This window comes from Grammomys surdaster, unplaced genomic scaffold (genome assembly GCF_004785775.1).
Source record: "Grammomys surdaster isolate TR1022 unplaced genomic scaffold, NIH_TR_1.0 125216, whole genome shotgun sequence".
In the NCBI taxonomy this organism is placed as follows: Eukaryota; Metazoa; Chordata; class Mammalia; order Rodentia; family Muridae; genus Grammomys; species Grammomys surdaster.
In genome coordinates, this window is record NW_021620106.1 from 119,775 (window position 1) to 142,371 (window position 22,597).

The 22,597-nt window shown below is 42.8% G+C and overlaps 2 protein-coding genes and 1 long non-coding RNA gene across 8 annotated transcripts in view; 1 reads left to right on the forward strand and 2 right to left on the reverse strand.

Moving 5' to 3' along the window:
• Positions 1-11,454, reverse strand: part of Setd2 (SET domain containing 2, histone lysine methyltransferase) — a 91,239-nt gene extending 79,785 nt beyond the window's left edge. For 2 of the 5 annotated variants that reach the window (XR_003713734.1, XR_003713735.1), the window contains exon 1: positions 11,293-11,454. Coding sequence is in view for 3 of the 5 variants with exons in the window: in XM_028785360.1 (XP_028641193.1) it covers positions 11,293-11,363 (71 nt within the window). In the remaining 2 variants the exon portion in view is untranslated. The remainder of the gene's footprint in view (positions 1-11,292) is intronic. The other 3 variants (XM_028785360.1, XM_028785359.1, XM_028785361.1) reach the window with 3 other exon arrangements.
• A 311-nt stretch (positions 11,455-11,765) lies between these two features.
• On the forward strand, positions 11,766-20,909 carry LOC114637186. Of its 2 annotated transcripts, XR_003713736.1 has the most exons (4): positions 11,766-11,897; positions 13,087-13,185; positions 16,252-16,440; positions 20,254-20,909. It is a non-coding gene; the product is annotated as an uncharacterized LOC114637186 (long non-coding RNA). The 2 variants fall into 2 exon arrangements; XR_003713737.1 differs by lacking the exon at positions 16,252-16,440.
• Positions 18,719-22,597, reverse strand: part of Kif9 (kinesin family member 9) — a 55,246-nt gene continuing 51,367 nt past the window's right edge. The window contains exon 20 of the mRNA XM_028785403.1: positions 18,719-19,009. Within this exon, the coding sequence (XP_028641236.1) occupies positions 18,959-19,009 (51 nt within the window). The 3' untranslated portion in view covers positions 18,719-18,958. The remainder of the gene's footprint in view (positions 19,010-22,597) is intronic.

The following is a 22,597-nucleotide window of genomic DNA, read 5'->3' on the forward strand; positions in this document are numbered from 1 at the left end:
TGAGATGAGGTCATCTTCAGCCATACAGTAAGTTAGAAACCAGCCTAGATTACATGGGACTCTGAAACAAAAAAAAAAAAAGCTTAAACTTAAGAAAAGTCACCCAGGCATGGTGGCACAAACCTTTAATACTTGGGAGGCAGAGGCACGCCAGATTTCTGAGTTCAAGGCCAGCCTGGTCTATAAATGCAGTTCCAGGACAGCCAGGGCTATACAGAGAAACTCTGTCCCAGAAACAAAAAAAAAAAAAAAAAAGTCAAGGGCTGGAGAGATGACTCAGATGTTAACAGTGTCTTCCAGAGGTCCTGAGTTCAATTCCCAGCAACCACATGGTGGCTCACAACCATGTATAATGAGATCTGGTGCCTATTTCTAGACTGCAGGCATACATGCAGGCCGAACAGTATAGACATAAAAATAATATTTAAAAGTCAAAATAAACTCTAACATTTTCTAAACTAAGTCATTCCCCAAAAATAGAGGCTACAGAAAAGATGTATAAAACCAATAGTAATAACTAAACTTACTACAGAGTGTCTAACACCCTCCACACATCACTTGACACAATGTTTAAGACATGAAAGCTATTAATGATTTCGGTTAGTAATGCATAAAAATTCCTTGAATACACTCTACTCGAATAAACACATCTTGCTCGTCTCCTAAATCCTTGGGACTCTGGCACAAATAAGACGCACAATAAGTAATTTAGGACAAATGAGAAATGTAGACTGAGATAAGAGACAGAGACAGAAGTAAAAGAATGATATAGGTATGACTAGAACCACAGGGAAGAGCAATAGGGACTCTTCCCTGAATGTTTAACTGAGTTTCAGAGCAATGCAGGTTGATTCACTGCTTATCACATACTGACACTGAGACTTAAAAGTTTAGAAAGTTTACAATGTGACCTTGACCAATGATCAGACTTGTATTCTTTGAAGATCTTTTTTTTTTTTTTTTTTTGAGACAGGGTTTTGCTGTGTTGTCCTGGCTGTCCTGGAACTCACTCTGTAGACCAGGCTGGCCTCGAACTCAGAAAGCCGCCTGCCTCTGCCTCCCAAGTGCTGGGATTAAAGGTGTGCGCCACCACTGCCCAGCTTGGAGATCTTTATTAGGAAATTAGTCACAAAATGCTTCAAAAAAAAAAATAGTATCTTTGTACTCTTTACCCAACAGTAACTATATAGCTTAAGTACAATATGAAACCAGGAAACTAATATTGGTCCAAATTCTAGTTTGATTTCTGTTGCTGTGATAAAACAATGTCCCAAAGCAACTTAGGGGGAAAGAGTTTATACAATTTACATTTCTAGGTTACAGTCCATCATCCTTGGAAGTCAGGTCAGGAGCTTAAGCAGAAACCATGGAAGAACACTGTTGGATGTTTTGCTTGTAGTCAGGCTCAGTTAGCTTTCTTATACTGCCAGGACCACCTGCCCAAAGAATGGTGCTGCCCACAGTGGACAAGGACTATTTATTAATAGTCAGGCTTCCATGCCAATAGGATCAGGGCAACTTCTAAATCAAGGCTCTACTCTCTAAAATGACTCCAGACTGTCTCAAGCCAACAACTAAAGATAACTAGGACCATACATTATAGCTAACCAGACTAAATCTTGAGTCACTATTTTTAAACACAGAACTCAAAATTCATTTCTGTGTACATACAGTTTATGCAATTTCATCCTGTGTAGAGCTGTTTTGCTATCACCGCAGTCAATACGTAACTCTTCAGTGCCTCGATTATTTTCAGTCTAAATTTATTTTGTATATGGATGTTTTGCTTGCCTGAATATAGGTGCAAAATGTAAGTCCCTGGTGCCCTTGGAGGCCAGAAAGAGGATGTTGGATCCTCTGGTTCAGATGGTTGTAAATGTCATGTAAAACCTGAGCCCAGGTCCCTCCATTCCTACTTACCCTCTGAGCCACCTTTTTCACGCTCAATGTCTACAGCTGCATTTTTTATTTTTTTCTAGTAATTCAATTCTGTTGAACATTTTTTAAGTTCATCGACCCATGGCAGTGAAATTAAAAAAGTTAAATATCCTGGGGGCTGGTGAGATGGTCTTGCTGATAAAAGCCCTTGTGCACAAGCCTGATAATTTGAGTTCAATCCCTGGAACCAACTATGTAAGAAAACACACTCCTGAAAACTTGTTCTCTGACTTCCCTGTATGTTCTGCAGTGCTACAAATGCATATATGCTAATTTTTTTTATAAATCTTGGGATACCAGACCAACAAGGGCTACATAGCAAAACTTTAAATAAACATACATAATACTTACATACTTTATAACAATATGTTTACATATAACTTATGTATAAAACATTCATCACTGTACTTGAATTCTCTAGTACATCACTACAATAACTTAGGTCAACAACAAAACTGCAAGAAAGAGATGAATGCCAGTAAGGCTCCAGTATAATAACCATCCAAATCAAATTTTGTTTTTGTTTTTGTTTTTGTTTTTCAAGACAGGGTTTCTCTGTATAGCCCTGGCTGTCCTGGAACTCACTCTGTAGACCAGGCTGGCCTCGAACTCAGAAAGCCACCTGCCTCTGCCTCCCAAGTGCTGGGATTAAAGGCGTGCGCCACCACCGCCCGGCTCCAAATCATCTTCAAAAATCAGAAAGTTATAAACTTGGGATGGCTGGGTGGTAATGACACATACCTTTAATACCAGCACTAGAGAGGCAGAGGCAGGGAGATTTCTGAGTTCAAGGCTATCCAGGTCTACAGAAAAACCCTGTCTTCAAAAACACAAAAAGGAAAAAAAAATATGATACAGTGTACTGCATGGAATGAGGCCCCAAGCTTCATTTATTTCAATCCTGAAAAAAAAAAATTTAAAAACTTATAAAACTCTGTGTGTGTGTGTGTGTGTGTGTGTGTGTGTGTGTGTGTGTGTGCCTTTTAAAACACTTACACAGAGCTGGGAAAATGGCTCAGAACAATATTGCTCCACAGGGCCTGAGTTCAGTCCCCAACACCCACACAGAGTAGCTCACACACAACTGCCAATGATGACCGCTTAAGATGACACCTCTGGTCCTGCAGGTATCTGCATTCATCACATACTACCACCCAAATACATATATACACTCATACATTAGAACTGAAAATAGAATCTTCATTCATATAGAAAAAAATACTGAAAACAAAGATGGGTAAACAACATATGCAGATCAGAAAAACTGATAGGAAAAAAAATTCTCACCAACATATGCTCAGCTGAAATATATGCTACTATAGATTTTAACGCAAGCCCCTCATTTCACATTGTCTAGTACCACACCATCGCCTTCTCTACCAACATCAACAAACTATTCCAATAAAGAACATGAGATTCTCCCAGGTAGTGACGCTATTATCCTAACGTTCCTCACCATACTGGACAGGGAAAGTTTTCTAGGAAAGGCTTTTCTATTCAGCCACCACTATTTTAAATGTGCCACATCAGTTAATAACACTACTTCTTACACAAACTATTATTAATGTGAAATATACATAATTTATGTATAATGTAAGCAATTACACAACTGGCTTCCTATGTTATTGTACAACAGAAGTTTTGTTTTTTATTGGTCCTGGCAAAGTTGCCATAGAGTATACCTATTTTGGTTACTTTCTTTTCTTTTCTTTCTTTCTTTTTTTTTGGTTTTTCAAGACAAGGTTTCTCTGTGTAGCCCAGGCTGTCCTGGAACTCACTCTGTAGACCAGGCTGGTCTCGAACTCAGAAATCCGCCTGCCTCTGCCTCCCAAGTGCTGGGATTAAAGGCATGCCACCACCTCCCGGGTATTTTGGTTACTTTAAAGCAACTTTTGAAGTATATTTTTGCTAGTTACTTTACTATGTTAATAAAATTCACCTCTTTGTTATAGATCACTCAACTATACTTTCAGCACAGAAGCAGTATATAAAATATGTAGTTTTTGTTTCAGAATTCATATAGTTGCCCTGATAAGTAATTAATAAATTAATGGCACTCATGTCTGTAAGAAGACAATTAAAAATAAATAAATCGAGGCCAGCAGCATGGTGGGAGGCAGAGGCAAGCAGATCTCTGTGTTTGATGTCACCTGGTCTACAAGAACAAACAAGTTTCAAGACAGCCAGAGCAACACAGAGAAACCCACTGTCTCAAAAAACAGAGAGAAAAACAAAAACAAAACAAAAACAAACAAACAAAACTAGAGCCAGTGAGAACGCCCAGCAGGCAAAGGCACCTGCCATCAAGCCTGACGTTCCGATTCCAATTCCTGAGAAAGAAAATGATTCCCAAAAGTTGTTCCTGCCCACCACAGGTACAGGTGCTCACACACATATACAAAATAAATAAAATTAAGACTAAAAATAAGCTTTGTGCATGCTGAAGAATATAGAATGGGTTTCCATAGGAGGGATTTCTGGGGCTGGAGAGTTGTCTCAGTGGTTAAGAGGTCCTGAGTTCAATTCTCAGCAACTACATGGTGGCTCACAACCATCTGCAATGGGATCCAACGCCCTCTTCTGGTGTGTCTGAAGATAGCTACATATACTGTGTTCTAATATACATAAACTAAGTAAATATTAAAAAAAGAGACAAAAAAAAAAAAAAAAAAAAAAAGCCGGGCGTTGGTGGCGCACGCCTTTAATCCCAGCACTTGGGAGGCAGAGGCAGGCGGATTTCTGAGTTCGAGGCCAGCCTGGTCTACAGAGTGAGTTCCAGGACAGCCAGGGCTATACAGAGAAACCCTGTCTCGAAAAACCAAAAAAAAAAAAAAAAAAAAAGAGAAGGATTTCTGTAACCACGTGAATATTAATAAATATTTGTTCTACTTATGTGTTAAACTTGGTGTTATCTGGCTATTCAAAGAGAGTATACAATTAATAACTATTTACCAAGAAGCCAAATATCAGACTCTAAAAAATCAAAATGTAGGTTATATTATGTCTTCACAAAGGACACTTAGGACCACTATATAACCCTTCCTAAAGAGAAGGTCTAAACTATACTTGGCAAGGAAGTGGGCAGTTGCAAGAGCTATAGTCAGAAATTACCACTTGCTCCAAATTCTTGCAAGCCCACAGCAGCAGTGTTCCCAGTAAGCAGCCCTTCTATCAGCCTGCTTGTACAATTATATTCTTATCAACACCCACATCATCCCAAAGCTATTTTCACTACCAAGATGTTAGCATTTGACAGAAAAAGCACTCTAAAATAAAAGGCAGCTTTAGGGACTCACACCAACTTTAGAACTCAATTTAAGTAACCAATTTACTTACTCAACTAGAAAAGACACTAAGTATCCACGAGGCCTGAACAAATTGGGGAGGGGGGACTACCAGGCCTTGGCTTCACCTGTGTTTGCAGATATAGGTAATCATAAACTACCTCCAAATCTATTAAAATACTTACAGAAGGATCCTGATATCTTGTCTAACAGCTCAGCCAAAAATGAATTTCAAAAAAATTGAAGGGCTAGTAAAATGCCCACTAAGTAAAAAGGAAGACTCACCACCTCAGTGTGAACTACAACTCAAGTTAGGAGGAGAGAACTAACTCTCCAAGTGGTTCTCTGACCTCCACACATGCAGCATGGCACTCTCACATGCCTACCTCACAGATACAAAGATTACTATTACTCACTCATTTCCATACAAATGCACACATACAAATTAGGGAAAAGTAATACAAATGGCTAAATTTCCATTACTAATCTAGGCTAAAATCTATAATGCAAGTGTTTGTAAAATTGAGTAACAAGGATTGTAATATCTCAAAACATGTTACACCATTATAACCTGAGATGCTATCACTGGTTCTATGCACATGGCTATAATCCCAGCCCCAGCACTTTAGGGGCCAATGTTAGTGGGATATCAATTTCCAGGCTAGCTTAGGCTACATAATAAAACCCTGTCTCAAAAACAAAATGAAACAAAAAAGCTAGATTTTTCTCAAAAAACCCAATTATTGGTGATTGTAGATATAAACAATCTTCAAGTCTTACAATAACTTTAGTTCACTATAAGATAAGGTCCTAGTTTCTGTTATTTCATCTTTTTGTTTTAAGGCGCTACTCTATAGTTCTAGTGAATGAATGAATTCATTGAAATGATGAAGTTAGTCAGCCTTGAGTCTAGCCCAAGCTGGTCATCTTTTGCTGTCATTCAATGACTATTCTAGCATCTCAGCAAAACCGACAAGATTCATGCAACAGTAACAAATACTAGGGTTATACTAGAGTTAGAAGTTATTACAAATACCTATTAAGAATAAATCAGCCAGTCGGGCAGTGGTGGTGCACGCCTTTAATCCCAGCACTTGGGAGGCAGAGGCAGGTGGATTTCTGAGTTCCAGGCCAGCCTGGTCTACAGAATGAGTTCCAGGACAGCCAGGGCTACACAGAGAAACCCTGTCTCGAAAAACCAAAAAAAAAAAAAAAAAAAAAGAATAAATCAGCCAGGTATGGTGGCAAACACCTTTAATTCCAGCACTGAGGAGGCAGAAACAGTCAGATCAGATCTCTGTGAATACGAGGCCATCCTGGTCTACAGAGTTGAGTTCCAGGGCAGCCAGGACTTTGTAAAGAGACCCTGTCTAAGACAGAGATAAGAATAAAAATAAATAACTGCCGGGTATAGCGGCCTTTAATCTCAGCAGGAAGCGGGCAGAAGCGCGTAGATCTCTGTTGTTATTTAGACCCCCGACTGGTCTACACAGCACACTCCAGGACAGCCAAGGCTATATAGTGAAATATACCCTTTCTCAAAAAAATAAAAAGAAAGAAAAAAGAAAAAAAAGAAAAGAAATTTCATGTTGTACATAGTGGTGACATTTTTCCCTCTAGTACTGGGGTTTGACTCTAGGGCCTCATGTACACTGTGCAAATTTTTAACCACTGATCTCTATCACCATCATTATTATTATTTAAGACAGGGTCTAAGATGTTAAAGCTGGCCTTGAATGAACTCAGTAACCCAACCATGCCTTGAATATTTATTTGATCCTTCTGTTTCAGACTACTAATCAAGTCTATGGTCTATACCATCAAACCTATTTGTGGTATGCACTTGCAATCCTAGCCCTTAGAAGGCCAAGGCAGAAGTTGAAGGTCACCAGGAGATGCCAGTGAGATCCTGTCTCAAAAGCAAACAACAAAAGAGGTTTACATAATTAAAACTTAACGTGGAGCTTCAAAAGAGTATTCCTTGCCAGGTATGGCGGCATACCTACATTCTCAGCACTTAGGAGGCGAAGAGAACCATAGAGTCCACACTAGCCTTGACTACATACTAAGATTTTATCTAAACTATAAACCATGATGAATTTTTGGTCTATAATGAATGTCTTAGTAATAACATCCAGTCTGCTGGCTTAGTATACTAACTAAATAGATGACTACAAAATTATCTCCAGTTTAGACTTACATAACAATCCAACCTAAATGTCTAACAATCATCTCCAACTTACTTACTATGCCTAAAAAAGTACTACTACTTCCAACTTGCTCTTTCTACATCATCCCTAGCTCAGTGGATGACAGATTTCTAACTGCCAAAACCTTAGACTCATCCTTAGTTTCTCTCACATGCCAAACCTGTCAGTAAATCATGTCAGTTTAATCCTCAGCACACACAAGCACCCATCTATTTCCGCCACCATCTTGGTGTAAGCCGCCAGCCACTCTCTTCTGGATTATTAGCTTTTTTACAAGTCTTCAGGCTTCCACTCTGTTCCTCCCTGTGATCCTACAAATGATCCTTCTGAGGATGAAAGCAAATTGTATCATTCCTCTGAGTAAAACTCACAGTGGAGTACACATGCCGTCCTAGCTACTCAGGAAGCTGAAGCAGGAAGATCATTTGAGCCCACGAATTCCAGCCTGGGTTCTTCTCAAAAAAAAAAAAAAATCAAATCAAATCAAACAAAAAATCCCAACCACATCTTTAGAATGGCTCTACAAACCTTTATGAAACTCTGCACCCCTCCTCCTGTGACTCAACTATCACTTTCTCACACCATACTGGCCACCCTGAGCAGCTTACACTACTGCCTCAGTACAACTACCACCTTGACTTGAACTACAGTGGTTACTGCCTGCCACTCCCTCAACTCTCCACACAATATATACACAGATACTTCATAGCTCAACTTACTCTCCCAAGGACGCTTACCAGCTTACCCCATTTTATACTGTGACTTAACAGCAAATCACCTATATCCTATAGAATTTTCCAAAGCATTTTACCTTTGGCCATTCTGTATAACTTATTGCTTACAGACCTCATGAGAATGTAAACTGCACAAAGACAAATTTCTCTTGTGTACATCAATTACTCCTACAGTATCAACCTTTAGTAAAGACAGGCCTATGTTTAAAACAACAAATAACACTTTATCATGTTTGTCTCCTTCAATATGACAGGTCCTTGAAGACTCTGATTGGTTGTGTTATGCCCTCAATCTCTAGCCCTGCACTAAATGAACACTTAATGCAGTTACTCAAATGATTATAGCCACTTCACCTGAACACAATGTAATTTATACTGTAAGAAGATCCAAGGCCTACACACATGCAACCAATTAAAGAGTGAAGGGCAGACAATACAGACCATCTCTGCCCCAACTCCAGCTCCAATCAAAGCAAATATACATTTCACCGCAAGTTCTCTTTTTCAAAGAATCATGTGAAACTAACCCAAGTCTGAAAGGGAATGACTTGCCTCTTCACAACCAGTTTTCCCCCAACTTCAGTCACATCTCTCAAATTTCCCTAGTAACAGCTAAAGGTACTTACACCACACACTGTGCCAAGAGCGGTTCATGTATTATCTCATTCAATCTTCTCCAAAGACCCATCAAGTTAGTATTAGGATATTATTAGGATAACTATTTCCAAAATGAGAAAACCCAAATTCAAAGATAAAGTCACTCGATCAGTTACGTTAGAGTTCATGTGCAGGTCTGTCTGACTTCCTCACAGGGTCTGCTATCGCTTCACTCTTCTTTCCTTGGCCAGGCCTCATTTCCTTCCCATGTAAAACAGGTGATACTGTTCAAGTTGCCTGCCAACACCTTTAGGCCAGTATTAAGAAAACACTCTATAACCTATACAAGTTAATAAACAGGAAAAACTGCACTTGTATCAGAACTTATTTGACAGTATTAAAAACTCCAAAGCAGTAAAGCCAGAAAGACAGTAAAACACAAAACTAGGGAAAAAATAAGCATTCTCCTTCACTTACACAGTAAAGATATACTTCTGACTCCATTTTTTCACATATTATGAAAAATGTTTTCCTCCAATTAAAAAAAAAAAAAAAGGATAAATCCTTACAACTTTGAGACTTCACTGTGCAACCTGGAAAGTCACTGCAAGGCTCTTTGCCCTTCCTGGGGGCTAGCATGCTACTTTGTACAAGATAAGCATGCAAACATTTATTAAATGATACAAATTCCTTTTGAGGTCTTTCAAGTCTCAAAGCAAAAACCTTTAAGTGTTATTCCAAAGCCAAGAACCCAGGTAAAGATAAAGCCATGCTGGTTTACTATTGCAAGTAGGAGATGGATTTTAAGAGCACATAAAGACTGTTCGTAGACGTGGTCAAGATCTGCCAAGTAAAGACAAAACTAAAATGCCACAGGACCACTAAAGGGCTTCTGTAAACTTAAAAGAAAACAAGTATAAAACTATAAAACTACTTAGGCTGTACATTAGATTGTCAAAATTGCCCCAATAAAATTTTATTTTTTAAGGCAACATGAGGATTTTGCTTTTTGTGTGGAGGTAACACTCCAACAAAATAACTTTTGTGTTACAATACTGAATAACTATCAAATAAGATCCAAACATTTCTGAACCAAGGTGAAAAAATTTGGCAACGGTTCCCAAAAAATGTGTAACGTGCCGTAATTTAGTCATAAAAGTTTAACAGTTTTCACTAGCCATCCCTTGGAAATAAACGTTGTTGCCCCTATGCGCAGACGACATCAATACAGGCAAACAGAGGTAAAACAATGTTTTTTCTTAGTTGTCAGCACCTGTAATCCCAGCATTCAGGAAGCTGAAGGAGGATGATCCCAGGTTCCAGGCCAGCCTGGGCTACACAGGAAATTCAAGAGCAGCCTGGGCAACAGGGTGAAACCATTTATCTAAAAAACAACAAAACAATCTTGTGAGGGCTTAGGGAAAGCACTGACTCCTGAGTCTGACGTGGAAGCTTTCTTTTTACTTTTGTTGTCGTTTAGAGGCAGACAAGGCAATCCTAATTCAGGAGCTATTTCAGGTGTACACCACCAGATCCGACTGGTATGAAAACTTGATGTGCTATCAGATACCGCCCAACAGAAATATAAAAATGCCCTATATATACTGAAAATAAACTATAGGACAAAACTATATTTCGCTTTACAAGTATACTATCTTCTTTAGAGAAGAATATACAAAGATTTTTGGGTCTCTTAACTAAATCTTCACACGCAGTAAAGTCACCCTTGTAGATTAAGATTCTAGATTCTATTACCTAAGAAATAGTACGCCAAAGTGTTCAAGCCTCATAATCGAGAAATGTTTGTCAGGTTTTCACTTTCAGGTTAAAAAACAAAACTGTTGTCACCTCAACAACAGGACCAGACAAACCTTGCCACCATTACAAAACCCAAGCGCCAAAGGTGCAGAATATGCAGCTCATAGCTCTACTGGGCCAGATTCGAGTGCCCAAGAAGGAAAACAAACAAAAATCAAAACCAAGAATGCAACGGGGGTCTCCTCCACGGATCGTAGCGGGGAGACGCGCGGTAGGCCCTTCCGGTCCGAGTTGCCGTCAACGATAGGCCGGGCGACCGACCGAGCTTCCACCCGAGCCCGGGGATTCTCGGCCTGTACTAGCCGGCGCCCTCTCGCCCGCGTTGGCCTTAGCGGCGCCTTGGACTATGCACCGTGGTTTGCAACAGAAGCTCGGGACGCCGCAGTGTCCTGGAAGAGCTGCGCGGAGCGCCGAACCTAAGCAGGCCGACTGAGGACGCGGCAATAGCAGAGGAGGCCGTGGCCGCCCCTCCCCCACCGGGCCGCCCCAACTGCCGCGGCGACGCGAGCAGCCGTCTCCGCGCCAGGCCCAACCGCCCGGCCAGCCGAGGCCAAGCGAGGCGGCCTGAAGTAGCTGCGCCCGGCCTGCCCCCCACCTCGACCGCGCGAAGACGCCCAGGGCCCGTTACTCCGCGCGCCGCCACCGGTCAGGGCGCGCCGCCCTCGGCTGAAGCGACCAACGGCAGCGGGAGGCCGCGGACCTGAGACTTACTCAGGGGTCGGGTGCTCGGGATCGTAGAAATCCCCCATCTTCGGTGGCGGCTGCGACGGCAGCTGCTTCATGAGGAGCAGCTGGAGGCGGCGACGCTAGCCCCCTCCCCGCGGCAGGCCGATGCGGGGGAGGGGACCGGAGGGGAGGAGGCCGCTGGTCCGATCGCGGCGGCGGCAGGGACAGCCCGCGTCGCTGGCTGGCTGGCTCGCCCGCTCACTCCCTCCCTCCGGCAACCGCCCGCCGCTCTCACCCTCACACACTCACTCCCGAAGCAACGCGCACCCCGCCCGCCCTGCAGCCTTGCAGGCCCAGCCCCTTAAAGAGACACGCACAGGCAGCCCACCGGCCGCCAGTCGGCGCACCAGCGCCAGCCCCAGCCCGCCGACCCTGGCGGGGCGGGGTGCAACCCGAGGGCCAGGCCGGGCCTAGCCTGCGGCTTCCCGGAACAATAAGTCCCAGGGCCGAGTGTTGTAGGCGGGTCCCGAAGCTGGAGGGGCGCCACCGCTGCCCCTCCCTGGGCGACGTCCGGGGAACAGCCCGAGGCCCTCAGGACACTGGCCTTCATCCTTCGAAGCCCTCGGAGAGCCTGGCATCCAGGCTGTGAGGTAGCGCAGCTGCCACTCTACCCCGCTTGCCCCTTTATTTCTTCTCTCTTGACCCTTCAGCTGGCTCTCGGCGCGCACCGAAAACCAAGCTAAGCAGGGGATGCTTCTCAGACCTGGCTTCCCGGACACGCCCTCCAGCCTCCCGCAGCCCCCACCACCGTGTCCCCACAGAAACCTCCTACCTTCCTCACCGCGGTATTCTGCCCTCACCCCAAAAGTCTGAGAGGCTATGTTTGTTCTTAAGACCTCGGGGGAAATGCCCTGAGGAAAGTTATTAATTACTTTCTTGCAAGAAAAAAAAAAAAGATAACAAAACTACAAACTTGTTTTTGGATTAGCAGGATTTCGTGAAACTATTTGAAAAAAAGTTAGACAATTTAAACTACAACCTTTTTGTTTCTTGATTAGCATGATTGCGTGAAACTATTAGCTAATTTACACCAAGCTGAATTTATAGCAGTTGTTTATCATGAAAGTGGCAGATCAGAGTTCAGATCTTTTGTGGAAATTTTTTTTTGGGGGGGGGAGATTAGCCACTAATTCTTAAATTGGATTTACCAATAAATTGAAATGTGATCTAACAGAATCTTCCACTAGACTTACCCTGAACACTTGAATGCTTCACCCTGCCTACAACTTCTTGAGTGCTGGGATTCTAGCTTTTTTGTTTTGTTTTTCAAGATAGGGTTTGTCTGTAGCCTCAAACTCACAGAGCTCCATCTGCCTGTCTCCCATGTGCTGGGGTTAAAGGCATGATTGCCCAGCCTAAAATGTATTTTTTAAATTGTTTTTATAGGAATGGCATTTGTGTATCAGAGGATAACAGTGAGTCCATTTTGTCTCCTATGTGGGTCCTGTAAATTACATCGTAAAGCTAGGCAGCAAGTGCCTTTACTGACTGAGCCATCTTACAGGCTTATTTTTTCCACGTGTATGTATGTAGGCTAGCAGTATCTCTTATTTCGTTTAGAGGTTAATCTGGGTGGTTTTTTTTTTCCTGGTAACTTTTAGGCATATCGTGGAAGTTCAAGGTCCACCAAAAAAAAAAAAAAAAAAAAAAAAAAACGCTCTAGGTTTCAGTCTCCCACGGCCATTTTGTTTTGCTTTTGTTGGTGAGCTTTCCTTTGTGGCTGAAACTTGCTATATGCTGTACTGACCTCAAACTCAAAATCCTTCTTACCCCACCCAGCCTTCCTGATGCCTGGATTACAGGTGCCAGACACCCCAACCTGCTGAAGATGAAAGTTTTATTGTGAACAGATTCTCACTGCTGTGAGGATAAAATGAGGTACTTGTGAAACACTGAACTTCCTCTTTTTACCTCTTTTTTTGTATAAAAGTTTCTGAGAGGGTTTTGTGTATCGCATCTGCCTTGACCTCAGTATGTTGCCGACTGACCTTGAACATATCTCGTTCTCCTGCAACTACCACAAAGTACTGAGATTACAGAGATATGTTACCATAGCTAGTTTATGCTGGAGAGTGAACTCAAGGCTTCCTAAATACAAGTACTCCACCTACTGAGAAACATCCCAGTCCATAAAACCCTAAACTTCAACAGATGCCAACACATTTTAGGTTATTACAATCCAATGGAAAAGTTCTATCAGGATAAATTCTATCTGGCACTACTTAAACCGATACCAGCCAATTTCTAGTCCTAACACTGGGCATGCTGTTTCTTGGGTTTCTACTGCCTTGCCTATCAAAATCGTGTATTTACCACATAATGTTGTGAACATGTTTGTACAATGCCTTTTAAACAATGTTACCTTTACCGATTTTTTTTTTGAGATATTTCAATATGTAGCCCAGGTTTGCCTAGAGCTTCAAGTCCTCTTCCTCTGTCTCTAGTGTGCCGCCATGTCCAGCTAGACTTTGAATATATTAGAGCTCTTTGCCTTAAATGCCACAGAAGCCATTGGCAGCCACTTGACATTAAGAAAGGGCTTTACATGGAAACTAAGTTGAGAGGAACCTAAGATGAAGTGTATGAGTTTCCCTATTTCATTAATAAACAGCTCTCTAGCAGGAGACAGATGAATGGTACTTCAGTCTGGTCAGAACCCAATAGAGTAAGCATATTAAACCATGGAGGTCAGTGGAAATTCTGAGGCCCATCTTTTTTTTTTTTGGGGGGGGGGTTCTTTTTGGTTTGAGACAGGGTTTCTCTGTGTAGTCCTGGCTGTCCTGGAACTAACTCTGTAGACTGGGCTGGCCTCGAACTCAGAAATCTGCCTGCCTCTGCCTCCCAAGTTCTGGGATTAAAGGCGTGCGCCACCACCGCCCGGCTCTGATTCAAATTTTTACAGGCAGCACCTTTCAGACTGTGTTGAGGATTCTCTGGAATCTGGTTTGCTGTATCCCAAGTACTAGGATTATGTACCACCACACCCAGCTTGAATTCAAGACAAAGAAAATGCATGTTATAAGGCATGGTGGTTCATACCTTTAATCTCCACACTTAAGCCTGATCTAAAGAGAGTTCCAGGACAGTCAAGGAACCCAAGTCTGGAAAAAACAAAAAACAAAAAAGCAAAAAACCTTTTAGCTCAGACTTGCCTTAAAATTCCCTATCCTCCAACATCATACTCCACACTTATTGTGATAGGCCCCCTAATCAAAGTAATAGATACTTTTTAGCTTATTGAATACATTCCCAGACATTTAAAAAAAAAAGAAAAAAAAAAAAGACAGTACCTCACTGTGTAGCCCTTGCTGGCCTAGAACTAACTCACTGTGCAGACCAGGCAGGCCTTACACCTACCTCTGTCTCCTGAGTGCTAGGATTAAAGACATGTGCCGCCATGCCACGTCTTAGGGTTTCCGTTGCTGTGAAGAGACATCATAACCAAGGCAACTCTTATGAGGAAAGCATTTAATTGGAATTGGCTTACAGTTTCAGAGGTTCAGTCCATTATCATGGCAGGAAGCATGGCCGCATGCACGTAGACACTTTGCTGGAGTTGAAAGAGTTGTACAGCTTGATCCGACGGCAGCCAGAAGACATTCTTCCGCCCTGGGCGGAGTCTAAGCATAGGGAACCTCAGAGCCCACCCCCACAATGATGCACTTCCTCTAAGGAGGCCACACCTCCTCCCAATAGTGCTACTACCTATGGGCCAAACTTTCAAACACAGGAATCTATGGAAGCCAAGCCTATTTAAAACCACCACACCCTACTATTCCATGCCTTTATACAAAAAGCCCTCCAAATGTGTTTAAAGAAAAAATTCACATGAAACCTTTCCCCACTCTTCCGAGTATTGATCAGTAAAACGAAAACGTGGAGAATCACTTCCAGCAGCATCTCCTATGGGTCCAGACCACGTCCATTCCAGCAGACCCCGGGTTAACTTTTGTGTCTCATGACAAAGCATGAACATTGCCACAGGTAAATTCTATGACTGGGTAAAGAGATGGGGAATGTATCTAGGACAGTGGGACACCAGTTGATCCTCTGACTTTATCCAAAACTATTTGTAAATTTTGTCCCTCCCGGTGCTGCAAATTGAACCCAGTGCCTTGTGTATGTTAGGCATCCTGGTTAGCTTTGTCAGCTTGACATAAACAGCCTAGAGTCACCTCAGAGGAAACCATCAGTTAAGGAATTGCCTACATCAGACTGGTCTGTGGCGTTTCTGTGGAGAAGGTATCTTGATGGAGGATGGCCTAGCCCACTGTGGGCAGCACCTACCTAAGTAGCTGGTCCAAGGCTGTATAAGAAAACTAGCAAAATTTCTACTCCGATTTTTTTTTCCTAGACAGGGTTTCTCTGAATAGCCTTGGCTGTCCTGGAACTCACTCCGTTGACCAGGCTGGCCTCGAACTCAGAAATCCGCCTGCCTCTGCTTCCCAAGTGCTGGGATTAAAGGCTCGCACCACCACTGCCTGGCCTGATATTCCTAAATGATGGATTGTGCCCTGGAAGTGTAAGCCATTTTCTCCCCTAAGTTGCTTTTGGCCCAAGTGTTTTATCACAGAAAAAGAATGAACTAGAACACTAAGCAAGTAGTCCCTACCACTGAACTATACCCACAGCCAATATAAAGACTTTGAGCTAATATGTTGACTAATATACAGATGAATATATAGTAGATTGAGTGATACAACCCATAAGCAACTGGATGTGTTTTAGGATATCACTGGGTGGTACCTTATTTCCCAAAATGACAAGTTTTTTTTTTTTTTTTTCTGTGTGTCCAGGCCAGAGTTCTGATTCAAATGGGAACCTGACTAAGGGTCAGGAAAGACAAAAGGTCATTCCCCCTTGAGTCCACAGTTGCAACTGAGTGGAAAGCTACTTCCTATCCAACACTCATTTCCTACCTCTCTACCTAATCCTTTCCCCTAGTGAGGATTGTGAGAGCACTGTCTGAACTCCTCAGCAGATGCTGACTTTGTGAAGCACAGCATGGCACACTTGTAACTTCAGCACTCCAGAGCCAGGAGGAGGAAGAATATAATGCCAGCCTGACGACAACCTGTCTCAAAAAACTGGAAGGGAGGGAGAAATGCTCAAGTTTGAAAGGACAAGAAAATTGTAAGTTTTCAGTCCAGTAACTTTGTGCATTTCCTTTCCTTGACCGAAGGCAGGCAATAATGGCATTAGCAACAAGACCCTAGGCTCAGTATGACATTTAGGAAATAATATCCCTCTCCATACATTCACACAAACACCTTCATCCTGAAGAGTCAATCCTTTTCCTAGTGGAAAAGCACTGTATATATAAAAGGATGAAGTATTTTTCTTCTTCCGCAAACAATACAAAATTACCTTGGCAAATTTCAGTTTCTCACCCCTCTGCTTTCAAATTTTATGCCTTTGTTGTACAAGATGTTAGTTCTATATTTATATCTATTAACCACAAAATTATATATTATCTGTGATAATTTTTTGGCTTTATACCCTTATTTACCAATCTTTCTCTCCCCCATTTTTATAACAAGTTTTTCTTTGTGAGCTCTGAGGATCTACCTATGTCCACACCCCTACTTTGTTGCCCCCTGACTTCAGGGCTAGCTTTATAGCCACATGCCACTATACCTTGATTTTACCTGGGTACATGGAGGGGGATCAGGTCCCCATGAGTATGCAATAGGCACTCCTGATAAGGGGACCATACACACCAAATCCCCCGTTCTATTCCACCTGGAAACCATACCTGAGACACTGTCACATGGCTCTTCCTCTTAGGAAGAAAATATCTCCTTGATGTAAGTGTGGTGGTACATGCCTCCAATACAAACACTTGGCCAGGCTGAGGCAAAAGGATCACTGTGAGTTCTAGACTAGCCTGACTTAAATAATGAGACCCTGGGGTAGGAGCAGAAATGAGAGGGATTGGTTTGGGGGGTGAGTCTACATGTGGTGCATGCATGCAAGTGTGTGGGTATAGGCACCAGGTTAGAGCAGGACATCAGTTGTCTCCCACGATTGTTTTCTGTCTTACTACTGTGAGACAGGGTATTTCACTGAACAGGAAGCCCACTGTTTAGGATATATTGGATGGCCAGCAAGCTCTCCAGACCTGCTGGGGTTAGCACTCGTGCAGCCGTGGTTTTTATACATGTACAGAGAATTCAGACTTAGAGCCTCATGAGTGCAGAACAAGTACTCTTAGCCACTTTGCCATGTCCTTGGTCCCAGCTCCTTAGATCTTTCCTCATTTAAAGTAATCCTAGGGCTATACGTCCTCGGATACAAGTTAACCTCTGAGGTGTGATCTGGAGTATTTTCACTCACTGCTTCCCTTGACAGGCTTCCAGGGAATTCCACTGTGGGACCTCTATCATCCTGGGCAGTCAAGAGTATCAGATTGAGGACCACTGTCATACCATGTTCACAGTCAAAGCCTTGGCCCACAACATCAGCAGAGACTGCAATGGTCAGCTGGGGAGCCCCCAGAGGGCCAGTGTTTGTCTTTAACAAAGCAGCAAGCTCTTTCGCTGTGCTACCATCACTAAGAACACAGAACTCAGGAGTAATGCTTCCTCTTTCCTGCTCAGCCCTGCTGGTGTGATCCCTTTTCCTGTCACTTTCACTTGAGTTTATCTTCAGTCACACACTAAGAAGGAAAAAGGAGGGACCAAGACACAGAAAAGCTGCAACACCTATTGCACATGTGTGCTTGGCCAGAAAGGCTGTGCTATCTAAGGTCATGCACTCCTGGGCACAGGGACCCAGTTCGGCCTTTTATAGGTCACTAACTAGATCTGATACTCTTCTAGTTGCCAAGAAAGAAGGACTTCCTCCTGTGTTCAGAGACCAGGAGCAGAGTGTGTGAACTAAGAGAACTGGAAGAAGTATTCCAAGTAAGCTCATCTTAGGATGCCCACAGAAGAGAGGACAGACCTACCAGAAGGAAACACTTATCAGGATGAGCCTGGATTGCTGTTTTGATTTCCTACGCAATAAAATTAGTTTGAGGTAGGGTTTCCTACAGTCCAGACTGACCTTGAACTGGATATGTAGCTGAGGGTAACTCTGAACTCCAATTCTTCCCATCACCACCACCCAAGTGCTGGGATTACAGGCCTAGTTACAATATTAGCTATTTTCCTTTTTGGAGGTGTTGGAGATGGAAGAGCTTCATGAATGCTAGACAAGTATTCTACCACTGAGCAACACTCCCAAGCCTCCTCCTATCCCTACATGCGCATATACATTCGTACGTGTTTGTGTATGTGTGTTGTGTATGTGTGTGTCTGTCTGTGTGTCTGTATTTTACTAGGGATCAAATCCCAGGTGTCATGCTTGCTAGGCAAACACTAGGACTGGGTTTTAGCCACAACCTGTACATAAGGAAGATGTCCTTTCAGACAGGAAATAAAAAGTAATTTTATCTTGCGTTTACATATGAAAGTAAATTAAAATCAAAAATATTCTGTGAAGAGGAGCAAGGGTGTCCTTTGGAGGATGTTCATCCTAGCAGGCAGGCAATTGTGTGTTCTCTGGGTTTGGTCCCAGCTTGCAGCTGAGTGGCTGGAACTCTGGGCATGTGGTTTAGCAGCTTCCTTAGAACAGACTAGAGCTGCTGGTCTTCAAGCTACTGATGAGACTATTTTCTGTGTGACTGTTGGAGGCCCACCATGGTTTTCATATAATTGTGCTAGAAAAAAAAGATGAAGAGAAGGGAAATTGATGAGGAGGTGTGGTCTTAGCAAGGACTCACAAGCCATGTCACGTGCACTTCATCATTGCTCCTGCAAACATCACAGTCTGGAGACAAAGCACTCTCTGCACAGTGCAACTGCTATGAAAAGTAACATTCCATTCAAACGCTTTCATTCTTTCAGTCTAAGGAAACTGTGTAAAACGTTTGAAATACCCTGGCAGTTATGTTTAAAAGGAGACATGTACTGGGCATAGTGGCATGCGCCTTTAATCCCAGCAGCCAGGAAGCAGAGGCAGGTGAGTGGCTGTAAGCTCCACCTGCTACCTAGTGAGTTCCAAGACAGCTGGAGCTACATAGTGAGACCCTGTCTCAAAACAAACAAAAAGTAGGCATGCATGCTTCAGTGGCCTGACAGGGAATGGATTCAAAAGAGAAAAGATGTTATAGTTTATTGCTGAACTTTCTTGGACACACCAGTGGACGAATAATGACACAGAGACTTATTAATTTTATTACAGCTTGGGCTACCTCCCAGCTAGCTTGTCTAACTTAATTAACCCAACTGTTCGTGATTCTTTTACCAGAGACCCTCTCTCAGTCCAGAAGTCCTGACTTCCCTTTCCTGCCCAGCTATTGGCCATCAGATCTTTATTAAACCAATAAGTAAGTGAGGAAGGTGTATGTTTACAAAATACTGAGGCAAGTGATGAGCCTCACTTGCCTCATCTTAAGAATAACAATACCAAAGTTCGGCTTTGCAGTTACAGAATTAACAATTGAATAATACAAAGACAACCTTCACACAATATACCCCAACAATAGTTTGGATATGAAGTACTTTATATACTATATACCTTAAAGCATATAGGTTCCTGTGTTTGCAAGCTTAGTCTCCATGAGTAGATCTGATCATTGAAAGGTAATAGGAAAGTGAGAGGCTAATCAACAGATTTATCTACCAGTGGATTCATAACTTGATAGCATTATTGGAAGGTGGTGGGACACAAGAGGTAGGAGCAGGTTGGAGGATGTAGGTCACTGGGGTTATGGCCTGAAAGGTCTATCATATCATTGATCCACCCCTGTCCTTTTCTGCTTGAGCACGTTGATGATACAAGCAGCTCTCCACCATGCTCTTCTGATGCCACGCTGATCTGATTTACCATAGGCCTATAACAATGGAACCAGTTTACTAGACAAAATAAATCTTTCATCTTTGTTTCTATTTCTGTTTCTAGAGAGGGTCTCCATGAAGCCCCAGCCTGCCTTGAACCTCTTATGCAAATAAGGATGACTTTGGACTCCTGATTCTCCTGCTTCCAGCACTCAAGAGGCATGTGCCACCGGATTGGCTTAATCCTTCCTACTTTTAGGCTGTGACTCCCAGGTATTTGTCATAGCAATAGGAAACTAATAGGAAGGGGCTCTTCCTCTAGAGGTCAGGGCCTAATTACTGTTACATCCCGACACCTCCCCCACCCCTAGCTGTAGTATTCACAAATTCTACCCTTTCTTTTGTTAATTAAATTTTATTTTTTTAATACACTGCTAGGATCCCTAAAAGCCAGTAGGAAAGGCTGTCACTAAAGCAGGGGGCAGGAAGGGAGCAAATGTTAAAGCTAGTTTAGAAGATGAAAAGGAATTCTAGAGTCCCCAAGGTAAGAAGCTGTACATGCAATGTCAACACTAAACTGGAATTTTCTTTCTTGGGATAGTGTCTCAATTTATATAGCCCAAGAGAGCCTTGAACTCAAGATACTTTTTCCTTAGACCCCCCTAAAGTGTTTAGATTATAGGATTCGACATACACCAGGCTCAAGATGGAACCTTTCCTCCTTTTGTTGAACTCAGGGCCTTATACAGGCCTTACAAAAAAAAAATGCTCTATTTCTGAGCTACGTCTCCAGCATTCATGGAATTCTTGAAGGGTGTAAAATGGTCCTAGGTTGGTAATATTCTATGGGTAACTGCAAAAAGCAAATGCTGGCAGTATAGTGGGGAAAACCTGGAAATTCCAACACTTAAGAGGTAGGAGCAGGAGGAACAGGAGTTCAAGGCCACTCTGCAACACAGCAAGTTCAAGGCAAGCCTGAACCACATGACACTTTGTTTCAAAGAAAAACAAACAAATACCCAGATGTGCTGCTGAAAGCTGTAATCTCAGCACTCCACAAACACAAGAGCTTTAGGAGTTCAAGGTCATCTTTAGCTGCATAGTGAATTTGAGGCCAGCCTAAGCTAATGAGTTAGTGTCTTGTTTGTTTTGTTTTGTTTTGTTTTGAGAGAAAGTTTCTCTGTGTAGCCCTGGCAATCCTGAAATTCACTCTGTAGACCAGGCTGGTCTCAAACTCAGGGAACTACCAGTCTCTGCCCAAGTGCTGGGATTAAAGGGCCTCACTATGCAGCTCTTTCATGGAACTCATTGTGTAGATCAGACTGGCCTCAAAGTCATAGAGATCAAAGGAGAGGAGACCATGTCTTAAGAAATCAAAACAACACCCTTCCCACCCTGCTCCAAAAACAAATCTATGTCCTTTCAGGAAGAAATTTCAATTCATATATTTTGCAGTCCTTAAGTCCAATCAAATAGGAGCTTGTGATTTAAAAAAAATATATTTGGGACTGGAAAGATAGCTCACTGGAGAGATAGCTCAATGGTTGAGAGCACTGGCTGCTCTTCCAAAGGACTTAGGTTCAATTCCTATCATCTCCAGTTCTGGAGGGATCCTAGGGAATCCTCCACCCTTTCTGGCCCCCGCCCCCCCTCCCCCTCCCCCGCAGGCACCAAACATGCAAATGCTGCACAGATATACATGCAGGCAAAACACCAATACACATAAAATAACAGTTTTTAAAAATGTAAGTATGTAAACACACACATACATGTTATAAATCAGTCTCACAATGAAAAAAACTTTAAAAACAGGCACTAGTACTGAGTACAGTAACCCCAGCCTGCAATCTCAGCATGTGGAGTGTGGATGCAAGCAGATCAGTCCCAGGTTCCCCTTGGCTACCTAGCAAGTTTGAGCCCAGCCTGGGATACATGATGCTTGTCTCAAACAAACAAAACAATAACAAAGGCCACCTGAGCACAGGGTACTACCCAGTATGCAGGGCCTTGGCAGAGTGAAGACTGGGGAGTCATAGGTTCTCTGTGGCTGACACCATGTCTAGTTCCACTTTGGCTACATGGGATCCTCTGTCCCCTGACATCTGCCATCTGTTCAGGATAGCCCCCTGGCCAGCTCCTTCTCCAGAGGCTGTGGTTTCAGAGAATGTCATTCTTAGACTCTCATGGGCTGTGAGCCACCGTACATGGTTATAGGTAGGTTAGCATTTACAAACCATGTCCAGACCTGGCCATGATCTATGTGATCTTCCTTCCCCCACTTCCAAAGTCCAGACTTGTTCCAGTCTGGAGCTGGCAGAAGACACCTACTGATTACTCAATCTCCCTGGGCTGGTACCATCACACGAATCCCCAGCACACACTCAGAAACACCCTGTGGCTATCTAATGAGGTTGGTGATTCTGAATATCCTAATAACAGTCTTTGGAGCCTCCACCCTCACAGACATG